The sequence below is a fragment of the Chiloscyllium plagiosum genome, chromosome 36, assembly GCF_004010195.1.
Source record: "Chiloscyllium plagiosum isolate BGI_BamShark_2017 chromosome 36, ASM401019v2, whole genome shotgun sequence".
In the NCBI taxonomy this organism is placed as follows: Eukaryota; Metazoa; Chordata; class Chondrichthyes; order Orectolobiformes; family Hemiscylliidae; genus Chiloscyllium; species Chiloscyllium plagiosum.
The window spans coordinates 4,418,156-4,436,745 of record NC_057745.1 but is presented as its reverse complement, the minus strand read 5'-3'; the positions used below and the strand labels follow the sequence as shown (position 1 = coordinate 4,436,745).

Here is an 18,590-nt window from a genome sequence, read left to right as displayed (position 1 = left end):
CCTCCCCCAAGTCCCTCCTCCGTACCTTTTATCTCAGCCTGCTTGGCACACCGTCCTCATTCCTGAAGAAGGGCTCATGCCCGAAATATCGATTCTCTTGCTCCTTGGATGCTGCCTGACCTGCTGTGCTTTTCCAGCAACACATTTTCAGCTCTGATCTCCAGCATCTGCAGTCCTCACTTTCTCCTCCAATGAAACCAAGCATACAGGTACAGCAGGCAGTGAAGGAAGCCACTTAGAACAGAGTAAAGGAGTAACTTCTTCACCCAGAGAGTGGTGGGTGTATGGAATGCTCTGCCCCAGAAGGCTGTGGAGGCCAAGTCACTGGATACTTTCAAGAAAGAGGTGAATAGAGCTCTTAAGGTTAGTGGAATCAAGGGTTATGGGGATAAGGCAGGAACTAGATATGGATTGAGGATGATCAGCCATGATCATAATGAATGGTGGTACTGGCTTGAAGGGCAGAATGGCCTACTCCTGCATCTATTGTCTATTTCCTATTCTGAATGTAATAATTTCTACTGAGATATCCAATGGTGCAAGCATCTCCTCTGGTTTTTCACTGAATGTCCATTTTTCACGCATTTGCACAGAAAGCAAATTCCATTATATGGTTAGCATTATAATTCAACCAGATCTATTCATCCACTAACAGCCATACAACTGCACCTCCCTTTATGGCTGACTGGAAATTCTGGTGGGAAATCCAGTAGCTCTGTTAATTCATGTAAAATATGAACTCAAGAGAATTCTGGATATCTAGTAAAGTACAATATTGGATAAGGAAAATCATAGGAGCTTATGGCAGATTATAATAACACCAGAAACCCTGGAGACATACAGAAAAAAGCAGGGGTTACTTTAAAAATAAATTAGGAAAGCAACTGGAGGGCATAAGAAAAAGCAATGGCAGGTAAAATGAAGGAAAAGCCGAAGGCATAAAGTAAGTACAGTAGGAGCTGAGGATAACTGGAAAAAGATTGGCGTCCATGAGGTACCCATGTGGAAAATTTTGGGTGGAGACAGATGATGTAGGTAAGTCTTTAAATTAGGAGGAGAAAGTGAGGTCTGCAGATGCTGGAGATCAAAGTTGAAACTTTATTGCTGGAACAGCACAGCAAGTCAGGCAGCATCCAGGGAACAGGAGATTCGACGTTTCGGGCACAGGCCCTTCTTCAGGAATGAGTCTTTAAATTAGTACTGTCCAACTGTATTCAAGATAGAGAAGAATAAGATAGTTATAGAAATAAGAGGAGAGAACTAATGTACTCAAATGAATTACAACAGAGCAAGTGGAGGTACCAGTAGTGTTAGCAAACTTAAAATTTGATAAGTCTCCGGGCTCAGATGGAATGCATTCCAGCCTGCTATGGGAGGTAAGGGAGAAAATTGCAGGGCCCTGACATTAATTTTCTAATCCATCTGGACACTGACACTTAGCCTGTTGCTGGTCTTGGGTGTTGGCCACAGAAATGCCAAAGGATTGTAAGACAGCTAAAGTGGTACTATTATTCAAGAAGGGTGACAAGAATAAAAAACAAATCAGTGGTTTATAATTCAGAGTCCAACACCAGTTGAAGCAAAACTTTGGAAGAGATTCTGAAGGAGAGAATTAATTTTTACTTGGAGAAGAAAGGATTAATCAAGCATATGAAGGGGAGATCATGTCCAACAGGTTTGTTTGAGCTTTTTGAAGAGACTAAACATGTAGATGAGGTAAAATGAATGTACTTTGATATAACCTTTGACAAGGACTAGTTGGGCCGTTGATCAAGAAGGTAAGAGCCCATGGGATCCAGGGTAAATTGCGAAACTGGATCCAAAACTGGTTTAATGGCAGGAGTCAGAGTGCGATAGTCGAAGGCTGTGTTTTTGTGACTGGTAGCATGTGCTCTGTGGCATTTCACAGGTTCTGGATCATTTGCTATTTATAATGTACATTAATGATTTAGACACAAATATAAAATTTGATTGGTAAGTTTACAATGACAGAAATTCATGTGGTAAACAGTGAGGAGGAAAGTCTTAAACTACAAGATGATATAGACAGGCTGGTCAGATAGGCAGAACAATGGAATCTTATCCTGAAAAGTGTTAGGCAATGTATTTTGGGAGAACCAACAAGGCAAAGCAAGGCAATGAATTGCTGCACCCTAGGAAGTACAGAAAACCAGAGGTACTTTGGTGTGCCTGTCCACAGATTCATGAAGGCAATATGATAGGTTTGTTAAGGTAGTTAAGGCGGCATTTGGGACACTTGCCTTTATTAGTCAAGGCACTAAATACCAGAGTAGGGAGATGTAGCTGTATACAAGGTTAGTTAGGCCTGGAGTACCCAGTGCAGTTTTGATCACCACACTATATTGCAATGTAAATGAACCAGAGTGGAAGAGATTTACCAGGATGTTCCCTGGACTGGAGTCATTCAGCTTATGGAGACTAGATTGGCCTTTGAGCAGAGAAGGCCACGGGAGGAAACGACTGAGGTGCAGAATGTTATGCAGGGTATAGACAGGCTGAAACTTTTCCCCTGGTGGAGGAGTCAGTAACCAGAGGGTACAGATGTCATAGGGCATAGAAGGCAAAGGGCATGGGTATCTAAAATTTAGTGCTTGAAAGGGTGGTAGGCACAGTGTGGGAGGTTATAAATGTAGTTTCTGCAGGTGGGGAAGGGGAACATTACACAAACGGTCGCGGAATTCTTGTAGCATGTAGCATACGTAAGGCTAAGACTTTAATGAATATAGAGGGGCTTTTAAAGAAAATAGTTTTAAGTTAGGAAATAACTTTAAAGTGTTGTAGTTGACCACAAAAAGCAGCAGGGTCATTTCACAATAAAGCTTATAGTATGATAAGAGAAACTGGATAAAAGAACAAGCTGTAACAAACAAGGAACAAAGAATGCAGACATACAAGGACAGCAAGATGGCCAGATAAGAAAATAACTAGAGAAAAACAAAACAAATGAAGTAATCGGTCTATGATAGGATGGGAAAAGGGAGGCACGATTCCGCAACTTGTAAACGGAATAAGAAAGCTAATATGCTCTGTTTTTGCACGCATTTCTGCTTGATTGCAGAAGTGCCCGGTACTTGCAAGGCTGTAATAAATTGTTCTTGTTTCCAAGGCTTTGTCTCAGGCTGATTTGTAAGTGAGTTCTGTTTCTCACAACAGGATGGAACAAATATTTTAGTAGAATTTAGATGATTACTTGAAGTGTTATAGCATACAAGGCTATGGACCAAATACTGGAAAATGGGACCAAGGTGGATAGGTTCTTCTAAAACCAAGTGGACATGACTGAACCAGATCCTCATTCTAGAAATTAGCAACCCCTTAGGGTCCCAGCCACAAAAACAGCAGTTGATCAAGTCCTCAACCGTGAGACCACAAACCTGTCTGTTCCACAATCCCAAAATCAGCCGTTCATGAGGTGGCATCCAAATCCTCAGCCTGTCATGCCTTCTACACACTAATTGCCCTGCCGTCAAGTCCTTACTCTCAAAACCAGCAGCCTGTCAGCTCCTCGGACCCAGAGGCCAGCAGCTTGGGCTCCTCGGCCAAAAAAAAGGGCAGCAGTTTGTCAACTGTCAACATCCAAGCCAGCAGCCTGTCAGATCCTCAGCCCACAAATTCCGTAATCTGTCAGATCCCATTCAGGAAACTAGCGGATTTGTCAAGTCCCCATTGCCGTAAATCAGTAGGCCCGGGGGCGCCCACAACCGAAACCAGCAGCCTTGCCAACTGCACCACTCTTACCAACACATCTCTGAAGAGCAGTGGCGAGCCTAACGGGATGCTCCAGTCCACATCGCCGCCGTCCGGGACCTTGATGCGGATGACCAACTGCTGCTGGGGCGGCGGCTGCGCCTTGGGCTCCATCTCACGGGGCACGAGCATTGCTCGCGCGGGGCCTCATTCTCCACCTCGCGACTGCCCGCGAGCTTGGACTGACGACCAACGGCCGCCCGCGCGCCCACACCCCCACACCGACCGGTGACGCTCGCCTCGATCCCAGACGAGGACCAACGGTTGCTCGGAACCTGAACTGACGGCCTCGCCTCCAGGTAAGGCCTCAATCTCTCGTATATGTCTCTCCTGCACTGACACCCTGCGTTTGCGCGCCGGCTGGCCTATTAGCTTCGACCAATAACATGGAGTTTATGCTCCCTTTTCAAGAAGCTTCAAAATGTTTCTCGATTCTATTTTCCTTTCCCAACAGATATTCGCCGCTTTTAATTTGATTCCGTGGCCCTTATTTCATCGTGGCGGTTCCATTTTTTTTCATTTACACGTTTTTTTTTTGCTTCTCTTTCTCCTCCTCTACCGCGTCCTTCCGCTTCTAAATAAAGGAATTATAGTACAGTATTTTGCATTAGAAACCGGACCAAAAATGACGGGAGGTGGAGTTCTTCGGACCCGTGATCGAAAACACATCGCAGAGCCGGCGGACGCCTTTCCCCTCTGCACCAGAGTGGGAGGAGCCCAGAAACCAACTTCTCCAGGAGTCATGGAAGATTGATCGCCTGGTCGCTACTCAAGCAACCAAGCAACCAAAAATCACAACCACATTAAATGGGAGAAAAGATGTACCTTTTGCCTTTGATCTTATTAGTTATAAAAGGATCGAAAATGGGCGTTCCAAATTCCATTTGATTGAGCTAGGGACTGGGCCAAGCAGAGTTGGCAAACCTCGTCAAAGGCAAACATCAAGAAGGGTTCTTTTTAAAAATTATAACTTTTGTGTTTGCAGAACAAGACTGTTCAAATATAAATAAAACTGACTTAGCAAATACAGTATTTTCCAGCATATTTCTCTTTATTCGTGTCAGACTTAAATGGTAAAACCATTTCTAAAGCATTCAAGTTACAAAGGGAAGAAACGTGAAGCCAATATAACATGCAACCGGTACATTGCTGAATATAAAGAATCGGTCAGTTTCTGCTCCACCCACCCAAACTTTAATAGCCTCTCACCATGGCAACAGATCACAAATTTGTAAGTGGTTATCTAGTTATAGGGAACTTCTCGTCAATTACCCTGCAGTCAATTCGGAGCAAAAGTTATATTTAACTATTATGCATAAGGACAGGAGATTTAAAAACAGTCTAAAGCATGTCTAACTGAAAAAAATCACAAGGCATTTCACATGGGAAAATTATAAAATAGTATAATGCCAAGTTACAAAAGCTGATATTGAAAGCAGCTTCATGTTAGCACTGAAAAATTCATAAAATTCTCCAAGGTTGGGAATAGATATAGTAAGGGCCCAATGTTTACAAGGCCTGCTGGTATATTAGTTTCCTGACCATCTTTGCTAATGTGCATTCGTAGCCCGGTATGTTCACTTATGTTTCAGGTGATGTGTCTTTATTGGCTGCCACAAACTATACAGCTATTGTTGTGGTTCTGTTCGCCGAGCTGGGAATTTGTGTTGCAGACGTTTCGTCCCCTCTCTAGGTGACATCCTCAGTGCTTGGGAGCCTCTTGTGAAACGCTTCTGTGATGTTTCCTCCGGCATTTATAGTGGTTTGAATGTGCCGCTTCCGGTTGTCAGTTCCAACTGGCCGTTGCAGTGGTCGGTATATTGGGTTCAGGTTGATGTGCTTATATGCAGGTCTCAAGTTGCCTCACAACTTGACTATCATTGAAGGTACTGCATGTTTGCACTCTGATTCTCCAGTGCTCCATTCTGGCAATGAATTGGCAGTTTGATCAAAGTGAAGTTTGGCTTCTGTTGTTTCAGCTTGATTTTGTCACTCATGCCTATTACTATGTCTGGCTTCAATAGTATTTTTCACTATTTGAAGAGTAGTTAGTAGTTGTACATCCCATTCAAGGATTGCCTGACACAAGACTGTGCTGGATTTGCCTGATTTTTTTATGATTTTCATTGCTGTTTCAGCCTTTATATTTGGGGATATCGTGGAGATGATGTTTGATATTGCATTTCCAATCTTTTAGGAAGCAACGGAACTCATGAATTAACAGCCACTGTCATTCATTACACCTGAAGTATACTTTCAAAAACTCTACAAACTTTCTGGTAGTTTTTGACATCAACTGGTATAACGGTGGCACAGTGGTTAGCACTGCTGCCTCACAGCACCAGAGACCCGGGTTCAATTCCCGCATTAGGTGACTGACTGTGTGGAGTTTGCACGTTCTCCCCGTGTCTGTGTGGGTTTCCTCCGGGTGCTCCGGTTTCCTCCCACAGTCCAAAGATGTGCAGGTCAAGTGAATTGGCCATGCTAAATTGCCCGTAGTGTTAGGTAAGGGGTAAATGTAGGGGTATGGGTGGGTTGCGCTTCGGCGGGTCGGTGTGGACTTGTTGGGCCAAAGGGCCTGTTTCCACACTGTAATGTAATCTAAAAATCTAATCTACTCTACGTCAGAATAGTAGTGGAGGATGACAAGATAATCGCTTCCAGGTGAACATAGGAGGTATAGTTAGTAAGTTTGCAAATGACACCAAAATTGGAGGTGTAGTGAACAGTGAAGAAGGTTACCTCAGAGTACAACAGGATCTTGATCAAATGGGCCAATGTGCTGAGGAGTGGCAGATGGAGTTTAATTTAGATAAATGTGAGGTGCTGCATTTTGGAAAAGCAAATCAGAACAGGACTTACACACTTAATGGTAAGAACCTGTGGGAGTGTTGCTGAACAAAGAGACCTTGGAGTGCAGATTCATAGTTCCTTGAAAGTAGAGACGCAGGCAGATAGGATAATGAAGAAAGCGTTTGGTATGCGTTCCTTTATTGGTTAGAGCATTGAGTACAGGAATTGGGAGGTCATGTTGCGGCTGTACAGGACATTGATTAGGCCACTTTTGGAATATTCCATGAATTCTGGTCTCCTTCTGATTGGAAGGATTAGATTAGATTCTCTACAGTGTGGAAACAGGCCCTTCGGCCCAATAAGTCCACACCGACTCTCCGAAGAGAAACCCACCCAGACCTATTTCTCTCTGACTAAAGCACCTAACACTATGGGCAATTTAGAATGGCCAATGCACCTCACCTGCACATCTTTGGACTGTGGGAGGAAACCAGAGCATCCAGAGGAAACCCACGCAGACACGGGTAGAATGTGCAAATTCTACACAGTCACCCAAGGTTGGAATCGAATCTGGGTCCCTGGTGCTGTGGGGCAGCAGTACTAACCACTGAGCCATCATGCCGCCCATGGTGTGAAACTTGTAAGTGTTCAGAAAAGATTTACAAGGATGTTGCCAGGATTGGAGGATTTGAGCCTAGAGAAGAGGCTGAACAGGCTGGGGCTGTTTTTCCTGGAGTGTCGGAGGCTGAGATTTATACAATCATGAGGGGCATTGATAGGATAAATAGACAAGGCCTTTTCCCTGGGGTGGGGGAGTCCAGAACTAGAGGACATAGGTTTAGGGTAAGAGGAGAAAGATATAAAAGGGACCTAAGGGGCAACTTTTTATACAGAGGGTGGTGCACGTATGGAATGAGCTGCCAGAGGAAGTGGTGGAGGTTAGTACAATTACAGCATTTAAAAGTTATCTGGATGGACATATGAATAGGAAGGGTTTAGAGGGATACGCGCCAAGTGCTGGCAAATGGGACTAGATTAGGTTAGAATATCTGATTGGCATGAACGAGTTGGACCGAAGGGTCTGTTTCCATGCTGTACCTCTCTATGACTCTAAAATAAAGAAGTCCACTTTAACCTTCATGTTTAGATGTCATAAGTGTCTCTTCAGCTTTCTTACTTTAGTATTCACTGCAAACACCGCACTGGCTGATGTGGTCCTTAATTTCATTGCCTATATTTGGCCAGTAGAGCACTTTTGTTGCCTTCCTCAGACTACATTGATTTCCTTGATGGCTTCTATGGATGAGCTTGAGCATCTCTTTTCTCATCTCCTTTGAAGCACTGATCATATAAGTAAGTCAAAGCAATAATTTATAATGCAGCAGAACGTAATGCAGCAATTTAAAATAGTTTAATTGATGTGAACCAGAAAGTCTGTAACAGAACATTACAGCGCAGTACAGGCCCTTCGGCTCTCAATGTTGTGCCGCCCTATGAAACCAATGTGAAGCTCATCTAAACTACACTATTCCATTGTTATCCATATGCCTATCCAATGACCATTTAAATGCCCATAAAGTTGGCGAGTCAAGAACTGTTGCAGGCAGTGCTTTCCATGCTCCTACTACCCTCTGAGTAAAGAAACTACTTCTGATATCTGTCCTATATCTATCACCCCGAATTTGAAGCTATACCCCCTCGTACTAGCCATCACTATCTGAGGAAAAGGGCTCTCACTGTCCACCCGATCTAACCTGATTATCAATTAAGTTACCTCTCAACTTTCTCTCTAACGGAAACAGCCTCAAGACTCTCAGCCTTTCCTCATATGACCTTCCCTCCATAACAGGCAACATCCTAGTAAATCTCCTCTGAACCCTTTCCAAAGCTTCCACATCCTTCCTATAACACAGTGACCAGAACTGCACACAATACTGCAAGTGCAGCTGCACCAGAGTTTTGTACAGCTGCAGCAATACCTCATGGCTCCGAAACTCAATCCCTCTACTAATAAAAGCTAACAGATCCTGTGTGCCTTCTTAACAGCCACATCAACCTGGGTAGCAATTTTGAGGGATCCACATGGACACCGAGATCTCTCTGCTCATCTAAACTACCAAGAATCTCACCATTTGCCCAATACTCTGCATTCTTGTTACTCCATCCAAAGTGAACTCCATTTGTCACCTCTCAGCTCAGCTCTGCAACTTATCTATGTCCCTCTGTAACCTACAATGTGCTTCAGCACTATCCACAACTGTACGGACCTTCGTGTCATCTGTAAATTTACTAGCCCATCCTTCTACGCCCTCATCCAGGTAATTTATAAAAATGACAAACAGCAGCAGACCCAAAACAGATCTTTGCGGTACACCACTAGGAATTGAACTCCAGGATGAATCTTTCGCATCAACCGACACCCTCTGTCTTCTTTCAGCTAGCCAATTTCTGAACCAAACCGCTAAATCGCCCTTAATCCCATGCCTCCGTATTTTGTGCAGTAGCCTATCCTTGAGAACCTTATCAAACGCCTTACTGAAATCCATATACACCACATCAACAGCTTTACCCTCATTCACCTATTTGGTCACCTTGTCAAAGAACTCAGTAAGGGTTACAAGGTACAATCTATCCTACACAAAACCATGTTGGCTATCCCTAATCAACTTATTCCTATCGAGATGATTATAAATCCTATCTCTTATAACCTTTTCCAACACAGTACTCACAACCAAAGAAAGGCTCACTGTTCTATAATTATCAGTGTTGTCTCAACTCCACCTTCTTGAACAAGGGAACAACATCTGCTATCCTCCAGTTTTCTGGTATTATTCCTGTAGACAATGACAACTTAAAGATCAAAGCCAAAGGCTTGGCAGTCTCCTTCCTGGCTTCCCAGAGAATCCTCAGATAAATCCCATCTAGCCCAGAAGATTTATCTATTTTCACACTTTCCAGAATTTCTAACAGCTCCTCCTTGTGAACCTCAATCCCATCTAGTCTCGTAGCCTGTTTCTCATTATTCTCCTCGACAACATTATCTTTTTCCAGTGTGAATACTGATGAAAATATTCATTTAGCGCTTCCCCTATATCTTCTGACTCCATACACAACTTCCCACTACTGTCCTTAACTGGCACTAATCTTACTCTCATCATTCTTTTATCCCTTATGGACGTATAGAAAGTTTTAGTGTTTTCCCAATCCTATTCTCCAACAACTTCTCATGTTCCCTCCTTGCTCATCTTAGCTCTCTCTTTAGGTCTTTGCTGGCTACCTTGTAACTCTCAAGCACCCTAACTGAGCCTTCACATCTCATCCTAACATAAAATTTCTTCTTCCTCTTGACAAGTGATTCAACTTCCTTAGTAAACCACGGCTTCTTCGCTCGACAACCCTGTCTGACAGGTACATACTTAGCAAATACACACAATAGCTGTTCCTTGAATAAGCTACATATTTCTATTGTGCCCACCCCCTGCAGTTTCCTTCCCAATCCTATGCATCCTAAATCTTGTCTAATGGCATCGTAATTGCCTTTCCCCCAGCTGTAGCTTTTGCCCTCTGGTGTATACCTATCCCTTCCATCGCTAAAGTAAACATAACTGAATTGTGGTCACTATCACCAAAGTGCTCACCTACCTCCAAATCTAACACCTGGCCGGGTTCATTACCCAGTACCAAATCTAATGTGGCCTCGCCCCTTGTTGGCCTGTCTACATACTGTGTCAGAAAACCCTGCTGCACACAACGGACAAAAACTGACCCATCTAAAGTACTTGAACTATAATATTCCCAGTCAATATTTGGGAAGTTGAAGTCCCCCACCTCTTTTACTACCTTCCCTATTCTTACTGAGACATCTAAATCCTGGAATCTGCAGCAACTATTCCTGTCCCTGCCCTACCTATGTCCCTGAAATGGCCACAACATCGAAAATTTGGCATTGAAATAGACACACTTCAAACATCTTGCTTGCTGATGCCCTCTTATAACCCTGAAATATTATTTTGGATCTTCCTACTCTCAACCTCCTAGATACTCAAACTACAGTTTGGGTTCCCATCCCCCAGCTGAATTAGCCTAAACCCAACCGAAAAACATTGGTAGATCCTCTCCCCCCCGCCCCCTGCCCAGGATATTGGTACCCCTCTGGTTCAGGTGAAGACCATCCTGTTTGTAGAGGTCCCACCTACCCAGAAAGAGCCCCAATTATCCAGGAATCCAAAACCGTCCCTCCTGCACTATCCCTGTAACCATGTGTTCAACTCCTCTGTCTCCCTATTCCCTGCCTCACTAGCATATAGCACGGGCAACAAGCCAGAGATAACAGAGATCTCTTTGTCCTAGCTCTAAGCTTTCATCCTAGCTCCCTGAATTTCTGCCTTAAATCCCCATTTCTCTTCCTACCTATGTCATTGGTGCCTATGGGAACCACGATTTGGGGTGCTCCCCCTCCCCTGCAAGGATCCCAAAAACACATCGTGAAGCCTGGCATCTGGGAGGCAACACACCAACCGTGAGTCTCTCTTGTTCCCACACGTCTTCCTGTCTGTACCCCTAATTATGGAGTCCCCAATGACTAATGCTCTGCTCCTCTTCCCTTCTGAGCAGCAGGGTCAGACTCTGTGAGAGAGACCTGTGCCCCGTTGCTTACCCCTGGTAAGTCATCCCCCCAACAATATCCAAAACGGTATACTTGTTGTTGAGGGGAGTGGCCACAGGGGATCCCTGCACTGCCTGCCGGTTCCCTTTATGTCCCCTGACAGTAACCCATCTACCTTCTTCTTGTACCTGATGTGTGACAACCTCTGTAACTTTGACTAACTTTACCAATCATGCTTACAAAAAGAAGGGTAGCGATCAGAGCTGCATATGAAAGCAATCCTCTTCCAATCCAATGACTGCCAAACTACTCAGACCCCTTGGGATTATGGTAGCCCACAATCCCACCAACACACTAAAACAGCAGCTAATGAACTTGAAAGACCCTATACAAACAACAACTAAAACTAATGTCATTTACAAAATACCTTGCAAGAACTATAATAAACACTACATTGGATAAACAGGCAGAAAACTAGCCATCAGGATAAGTGACTCATTCTCACTAGTATCCTTACATGCGGATGAGGAAAGACACCACTTCGACTGGGACAACACATCCATCCTAGGACAAGCCAAACAGACACGCATGAGAATTCAAACCAGGACTCTATCAGCAAACACATTGACTTAGATCCCATTTACCACCCCCTGAGAAAAAGACAAGGAAGTTACATCACCAACCCAAGGAAACTCAAACATATAAATAGAAAGTGGGCTACACCACCAGTGTTCCATTTAGAGACTCACTGAAGATGTTACCTAGTATGGTGATGAAATGTCTGAAAATGATTCTTCTAGCTCAGCGAGCAAACCTACATCCAGAACCTCAACCTAAGCTGCAAATCTTCTCAAAACTCTGTGCAACTATTGACCATGGACTGACCCAGGTCACTACTTTAGACCAGGTGGCAGGCTGGTGACATGGATTCCTGTGCTGGTTCTGGTGGATGAGTATGAGCCTCCAATGCACCACACCATCAACCAGGACATCCAGGTCCCTGTCTGCTAAGTGGGATGCTAATTTCCCTCTGTACATTATATCTGAGGCAATTCGCAATAAACTTGCAAAGTAAATCCAGACTGACATCATTTGACCTGTTGCACAACTGATTTGTACTTACTTCCACATGCAGCGAGACATGTGGTGCATAGATAATGAGGCAAGTTTTGGAAGCTAATCTAAGAAACTCTCTATGCCCCACAGAAAGAAATCCACCATGAAGCTCGACAAGATTCATACATTAGCCAAATACTGGTAAAATTCAGCTCTGAGAGATCATTCTGTGTGTAATGCTGTACATTTCTGTCTAATGATGAACTCCTTACACTCTGAATACATACTAAATCAGGAAGAAAATTGTTGAAATGTTTCAAACAAAACAAAATTACTTCACTGGTGTGGACTGTGTATTTGTATGTAATAGATCTGTGTAGTGGATAATTTAAATTGTATTAGATCCCATCAATATTCACAGCTCTTTTTGCTTTTACAGAACATGACAGGGTAAAGGATTCATGTGACAATGTTATCTGGTATGATAAAAGAAAGTTCAATTTCTGTAAAATTATAAGTACTTTCACAACTTTGCTTTTTCCTATACTGTAGTAGAATCTCATTTGCCGAGTATAATATTAGCTGTTTATATTATGAAACTTGTAATGTTTGCACGGTTACTTATCAATATGAAATTATATTATATTGGATTCCCTTTAAAATAAATTAAAAACTTATGCATACCCACTGAGCCACAGCTAACATCCACAAGTAGGAGCAGGAATAGCCATGTGATCCTCTCAAACCAGCTCCAAAGACAATGATATAAAGTCATACAGCACGGAAACAGATACTTCAGTCCAACTTACCTTCTCCATCAACCAGCAGCTTAATTTCCAGGAATAGATGCTATAAGAAGGATAGAAAGGGAGGGAAGAGAGATGGGGGAGTGGCGTTTTTGGTTAGGGATAACGTTATGTACTTTGGATATTCCTGGGAGATTGTCCAGTGAAGTTACATGGGTGAAATTGAGAAATAAGAATGGGATGATCACCAAGTTGGGATTGTATTATTGGTCTCCCAATAGTCAGTTGGAAATTGAGAAACAAATATGTAAGGACATCTCACATATCTCTAAGAATAATAGGGTTATAATGGTAGGGGATTTTAACTTTCCAAACATAGGCTAATATTTGGCCCATATCACTCTGAACTCTCCCTATTCATATACCCATCCGGATGTCTTTTAAGTGTTGCAATTGTACCAGCCTCCACCACTTCCTTTGGCAGCTTGTTCCAAATATGCACAACCCCCTGCGTGAAAAAGCTATCCCTTGGGTCCTTTTTCAATCTTTCCCTTCTCTAAATCTATGCCCTATAATTTTGGATTGTCCCACCCTTGGCTATTAACCCTATCCACACCCATCATGATTTTATAAACCTCTGTAAGGTCACCCCTCAGGCTCCATTGCTTCAGGGTTAAAATAGCCCAGCCTTTTCAGCCTCTCCTTATAACTCAAACCCTCCATGCCCAGCAACATGCTTTGTAAATTTTTTTCTGCACCCTCTCAAATTTAACAGCATCTTTCCATGTAGGGACAACCAGAATTATACTCAATATTCTAAAAGTGGCCTCATCAATGTCCTGTACAGCCACAACAAGAAGTACCAACTCCTATACACAATGTTCTGACCAATGAAGGCAACTGTGCCAAACATCTTTTCTTCCGCCACATCAATGACTGTTTCGGCGCTACCTCATGCTCACAAGAGGAGGTTGAATAGTCACTAACACATTCTACCCAGACCCTAAGTTCACCTGGACCATCTCGGACACCTTCCTGGACCTCCCCATCTCCATTAACGGTGAACGACTCAACATGGACATCTACTACAAGCCCACCGACTCCCACAGCTACCTGGACTATACCTCCTCCCACCCTACCTCCTGTAAAAATGCTGTCCTTTATTCTCAATTCCTCCGCCTCCACCACATCTGCTCCCAGGAGGACCAATTCCACCACAAAACATGCCAGATGACCTCTTTCTTCAAAGACTGCAATTTCCCTTCCCATGTGGTTGAAGATGCTCTCCAGTGCATCTCATCCACTTCCCGCACCTCTGCCCTCAAACCCCATCTCTCCAAACACATCAAGGACAGAACCCCCCACTGTCCTTACCTTCTACCTCACCAACCTCCGGATAAATAACATCATCCTCCGTTATTTCCAACACCTAAAAACAGGCCTCACCAGCAGGGATATATTTCCCTCCCCACCCTTATCCACGTTCTGTAAAGATTATTTCCTCTGCGACTCTCTTGTCAGATCCATGCCTCCCACCAACCTACCCTCCACTTCTAGCACCTACCCCTGCCATCGCAGGAATTGCAAAACCTGCGCCCACATCTCCCCCCTTACCACTGCCAAGGTCCCAAAGAAACCTTCCACATCCATCAGAGATTTACCTGCACTTCCACACATGTCATTTACTACATTCATTGCTCCCGATGTGGTCTCCTCTACATTGGGGAGGCAGGACACCTACTTGCGGAATGCTTCAGAGAACATCTCCGGGACACATGCACGAAACAACCCCACTGCCCCGGGGCCGAACACTTTAAGTCCTCCTCCCACTCTCCCAAGGACATGCAGGTCCTGGTCCTCCTCCACGACCAAATCCTTACCACCTGGGGGCTGGAGGAAGAACACCCTATCTTCCATCTTGGGACCCTCCAACCACATGGGATCAATGTGGATTTCACCAGTTTCCTCAGTTCCCCTCCCCCCACCTTATTCCAGACCCAACCCTCCAACTTGGCAACACCCTCTTGACCTGTCCCTCTTCCTTCCCACCTATGTGGTTCGAGGAGAAAGTGAGGTCTGCAGATGCTGGAGATCAAAGTTGAAACTTTATTGCTGGAACAGCACAGCAGGCTCCCAGCCCCAACCCCCCTCCCATTTATCTCTCAGCCCCCTTAGCCCATAAGACTCATTCCTGACGAAGGGCTCATGTTCGAAACGTCGATTTTCCTGCTCCTTGGATGCTGCCTGACTGGCTGTGCTTATCCAGCACCTCACTCTCGACTGCATAATAGTCAGGTCAAGCATTCAATAAATTGCAGCTGTCAGATACCCTGTCTGGTTTTTATGTCAGGAATTGTGCTAATTTGTTTCTCAGTAGAAGATTTTTGTTTGTCATTTATATAAATGATTTGGATGAGAATATAGGAGGCATGGTTAGTATGTTTGTGAATGACACCGAAATTGGTGGTATAGTGTAGAGTGAAGAAGGATATTGAAGATTAAAAAGAGATCTTGATCAATTCAGTCAATGGAGGAGTGGCAGATGGAATCTAATTTGGATAAATATGAGCTATTACATTTTGTTAAAAAAAAAGGCAGGACTTATACGACTAATGGTAGGGTCATTAGTGTTGTAGAATGGAGACACTTAGGAGTTCTGGTACATAATTCTTTAAAATTTGTGTCACAGGTAAATAGGGTGGTTAAAAAGGCGTTTAGCCTTCATTTGCCTTCATTACTCATAGCTTTGACTATAAGAATTGGGACATCATGTTGAGGTTATACAGCACATTGGTGAAGCCTCTTCTGGAATGCTGTGTGCAGTTCTGGTCACCTTGTTATATGAAAGATATTATTAAACCGGGGAGGGTTCAGAAAAGATTTGCCTGGAATGGAGGGTTTGAGTTATAAAAATGGGCTGGAATGACTGGGACTTTTTTCACTGTAGCATATAAGGTTGAGGAGTGACCTTGTAGAGGTTCATAAAATCATAAGGGACAAAGATAAGGTGAATACCAAAGGTTGGGAGAGTTCAAAACCAGGCCTTTTTTTTAAGGTGAGATGATTAAGATTCTAAATGGACACGGGGGTGAGGGGCAACCTTTTTACACAAAGAGTGGTTCATCTGTGGCTTGAACTGCCAGAGAAAGTTATGGATGCAGGAACAGTAACAATGTTTAAAAGTAATTTAAGATGGGATCCAAGATGGTGGCAATCTAGTAGGATCTCATTGCAGAGTTCCACACCGCAGCACAAGCGGACCATTGTGATATCATGGATATCGTGGAGTCCCAGGAAACTGAAAAATCAACTTACCTGCGTTTTTGCCGTCCAGAGATGCCAAAGAAGGAAGGACGAACGTCCAAGGCCGAGCGCGCAGCCCAGCCTGCAGTATCCTCAGACTCAATTATTTATCAGGCCCTAGTGAAGGAGCTTGCAAAATCTCGCGAGGTGTTGGGGAAGCAGATCGAGGAGAAGCTGACCCTGATCTCTATCATGCTGCAGAAGCATGAACAGCAGCTGGGAGACCTGGAAAAGAGGATAGATGAGATTGAACACAGAGTCACAGTGGTAGAAGCTGATACCAATTCCTCCAAGGATAGGATCCAAGCCCTGGAGACGCAGATCTGTAACTTGGATGGCCAAGTGGATGATCTTGAGAACAGGGGCAGGAGAAAAAATATTCAGATCGTCGGTCTGCCGGAGGTTAAAGAAGGTGAACAGCTGGCGGAATTTATTGAGGACTGATTGCTGAAAGTCTTTAACTTGGAGGCTGGAATGAGAGGCTTGAAGATTGAGAGGGCTCATTGCGTCACAGCGTGGAGATCAGATCTGGGTCAACGTCCTTGTCCTCTCGGTGCAGTTTCATCATTATAGAAATAAGAGAAAATCGTGGAAGCTTCTAGAATCTACAGGAAGGATCCAAAGGCCCTAATTTACAAGGGCTCTAAGATCATGTTCTTCTTAGTGATGGTGATCCAGAAAAGAAAATCTTATGACTATGTCAAGAGAAGACTGAGGGAGCTTGGGATCCAATACTCTCTGAGGTATCCGGCGGTGCTTTGGATCACCTTAGATGGATTGTACATTTCTTTGACACATCAGAGAAGGCAAGAGACTTTGTGGACAAATTAACCAAATATGAACAATTAAGTATGTACAAGTAGTAATGTTGTTTGGATATGTCTTTGTTGTCTTTCTTTAAAAACAGGAAGTCCGGTTGGGGCTTTCATTTCCTTTTCTTTATTGGAAATAATCTGGTTTAAACTATAAATCTGGTTGAGGTGTATACTTTCAATTTCTAAGTTAAGTTATACCAAGGATAGTGGGGTATTGGCTCCTTTGTTTCTTTTTAAAAAATTCTTTATTCATATTGCTATTCCATGGTGTATCTTCTTTCTTTTCTGCTTGTGTTTGCAGTGTAGCTCGAGCTAGGAGGAGAGAAAATGGTTGGGCTGGTTAGATGCCTACTTACGGGCAGTTTATGCCCAGTTCAGATAATTAAATGCCTGGGCTGCAGTCTTGGCAGTGGGATGTGAAATTGAGTTTTGGGATGAGTAGTTGCTCTCACTGGGCAGGGGCTGAGTTCCCCTATTCAGCACTGTTGGCGCTTTATATGTTGGTTTGTTTTTTGTTTTTTGTTGTATATAGTCTTTGATAGCTTTTTAGGTTTGTTAAATGTAGTGGTTTTAGTTTATGTAGTTTTTACATTTGATGGATCTTGTGACACTATGGCTCAGCGATTTGTGGTTCGAGTTCCTCCTCTCTGGAATTTAAAGGTTATGGCTAATGACTTGATTAAATGGTGTACCTGGAATATCAAGGGGAGTCATTCACCAATTAAGAGGAAGAAGGTACTTTTGAATCTTAGAAAGGAGAAGGTGGATATTGCTTTGTTATAGGAGACACACTTGGATGATAGGGAGCACTTGAAACTACAGCAGAATGGCTTTGATTGGGTTTACTTTTCATCTTTTAATACCAGAAGTAGGGGAGTGGCTATATTGGTTGGGAGGAATCTCCCATTTAAGTTACTAGAGTGTGTTCAAGACACACACAGGAGGTACGTAATTCTCAATGCCCTGATAAACGGGGAAGAATAGAGTCAGAGAGTCATAGAGATGTACAGCATGGAAACAGACCCTTTGGTCTAACCCATCCATGCTGTCCAATCTAGTCCCACCTGCTAGCACCCAGTCCATATCCCTCCAAACCGTTCCTATTCAGATGCCCATCCAAATGCCTCTTAATTGTTGTAATTGTACCAGCCTCCACCACTTCCTCTGGCAGCTTATTCCATACATGTACCACACTCTATATGAAAACGTTGCCCCTTAGGTCTCTTTTATATCTTTCCCCTCTCACCCTAAACCTAGGCCCTCTAGTTCTGGACTCCCCCACCACAGGGAAAATACTTTGTCTATTTATCCTATCCATGCCCCTCATAATTTTGTAAACCTCTATAAGGTCACCCCTCAACCTCCAACGCTCCACGGAAAACAGCCCCAGCCTGTTCAGCCTCTCCCTATAGCTCAAATCCTCCAACCCTGACAACATCCTTGTAAATCTTTTCTGAACCCTTTCAAGTTTCACAACATCTTTCCGATAGGAAGGAGACCAGA

The 18,590-nt window shown here is 43.6% G+C and overlaps 1 protein-coding gene and 1 long non-coding RNA gene across 6 annotated transcripts in view; one reads left to right on the top strand and one right to left on the bottom strand.

Moving 5' to 3' along the window:
* map2k5 (mitogen-activated protein kinase kinase 5) overlaps positions 1-3,980 on the bottom strand; it is a 274,682-nt gene extending 270,702 nt beyond the window's left edge. For all 5 annotated transcript variants that reach the window (XM_043677181.1, XM_043677180.1, XM_043677182.1 and 2 more), the window contains exon 1: positions 3,760-3,980. In XM_043677181.1, the coding sequence (XP_043533116.1) occupies positions 3,760-3,900 (141 nt within the window). In that variant the 5' untranslated portion in view covers positions 3,901-3,980. The remainder of the gene's footprint in view (positions 1-3,759) is intronic.
* On the top strand, positions 3,976-4,795 carry LOC122540903. The gene is made up of 2 exons (XR_006309452.1): positions 3,976-4,067; positions 4,380-4,795. It is a non-coding gene; the product is annotated as an uncharacterized LOC122540903 (long non-coding RNA).
* The last annotated feature ends 13,795 nt before the right edge of the window (positions 4,796-18,590 follow it).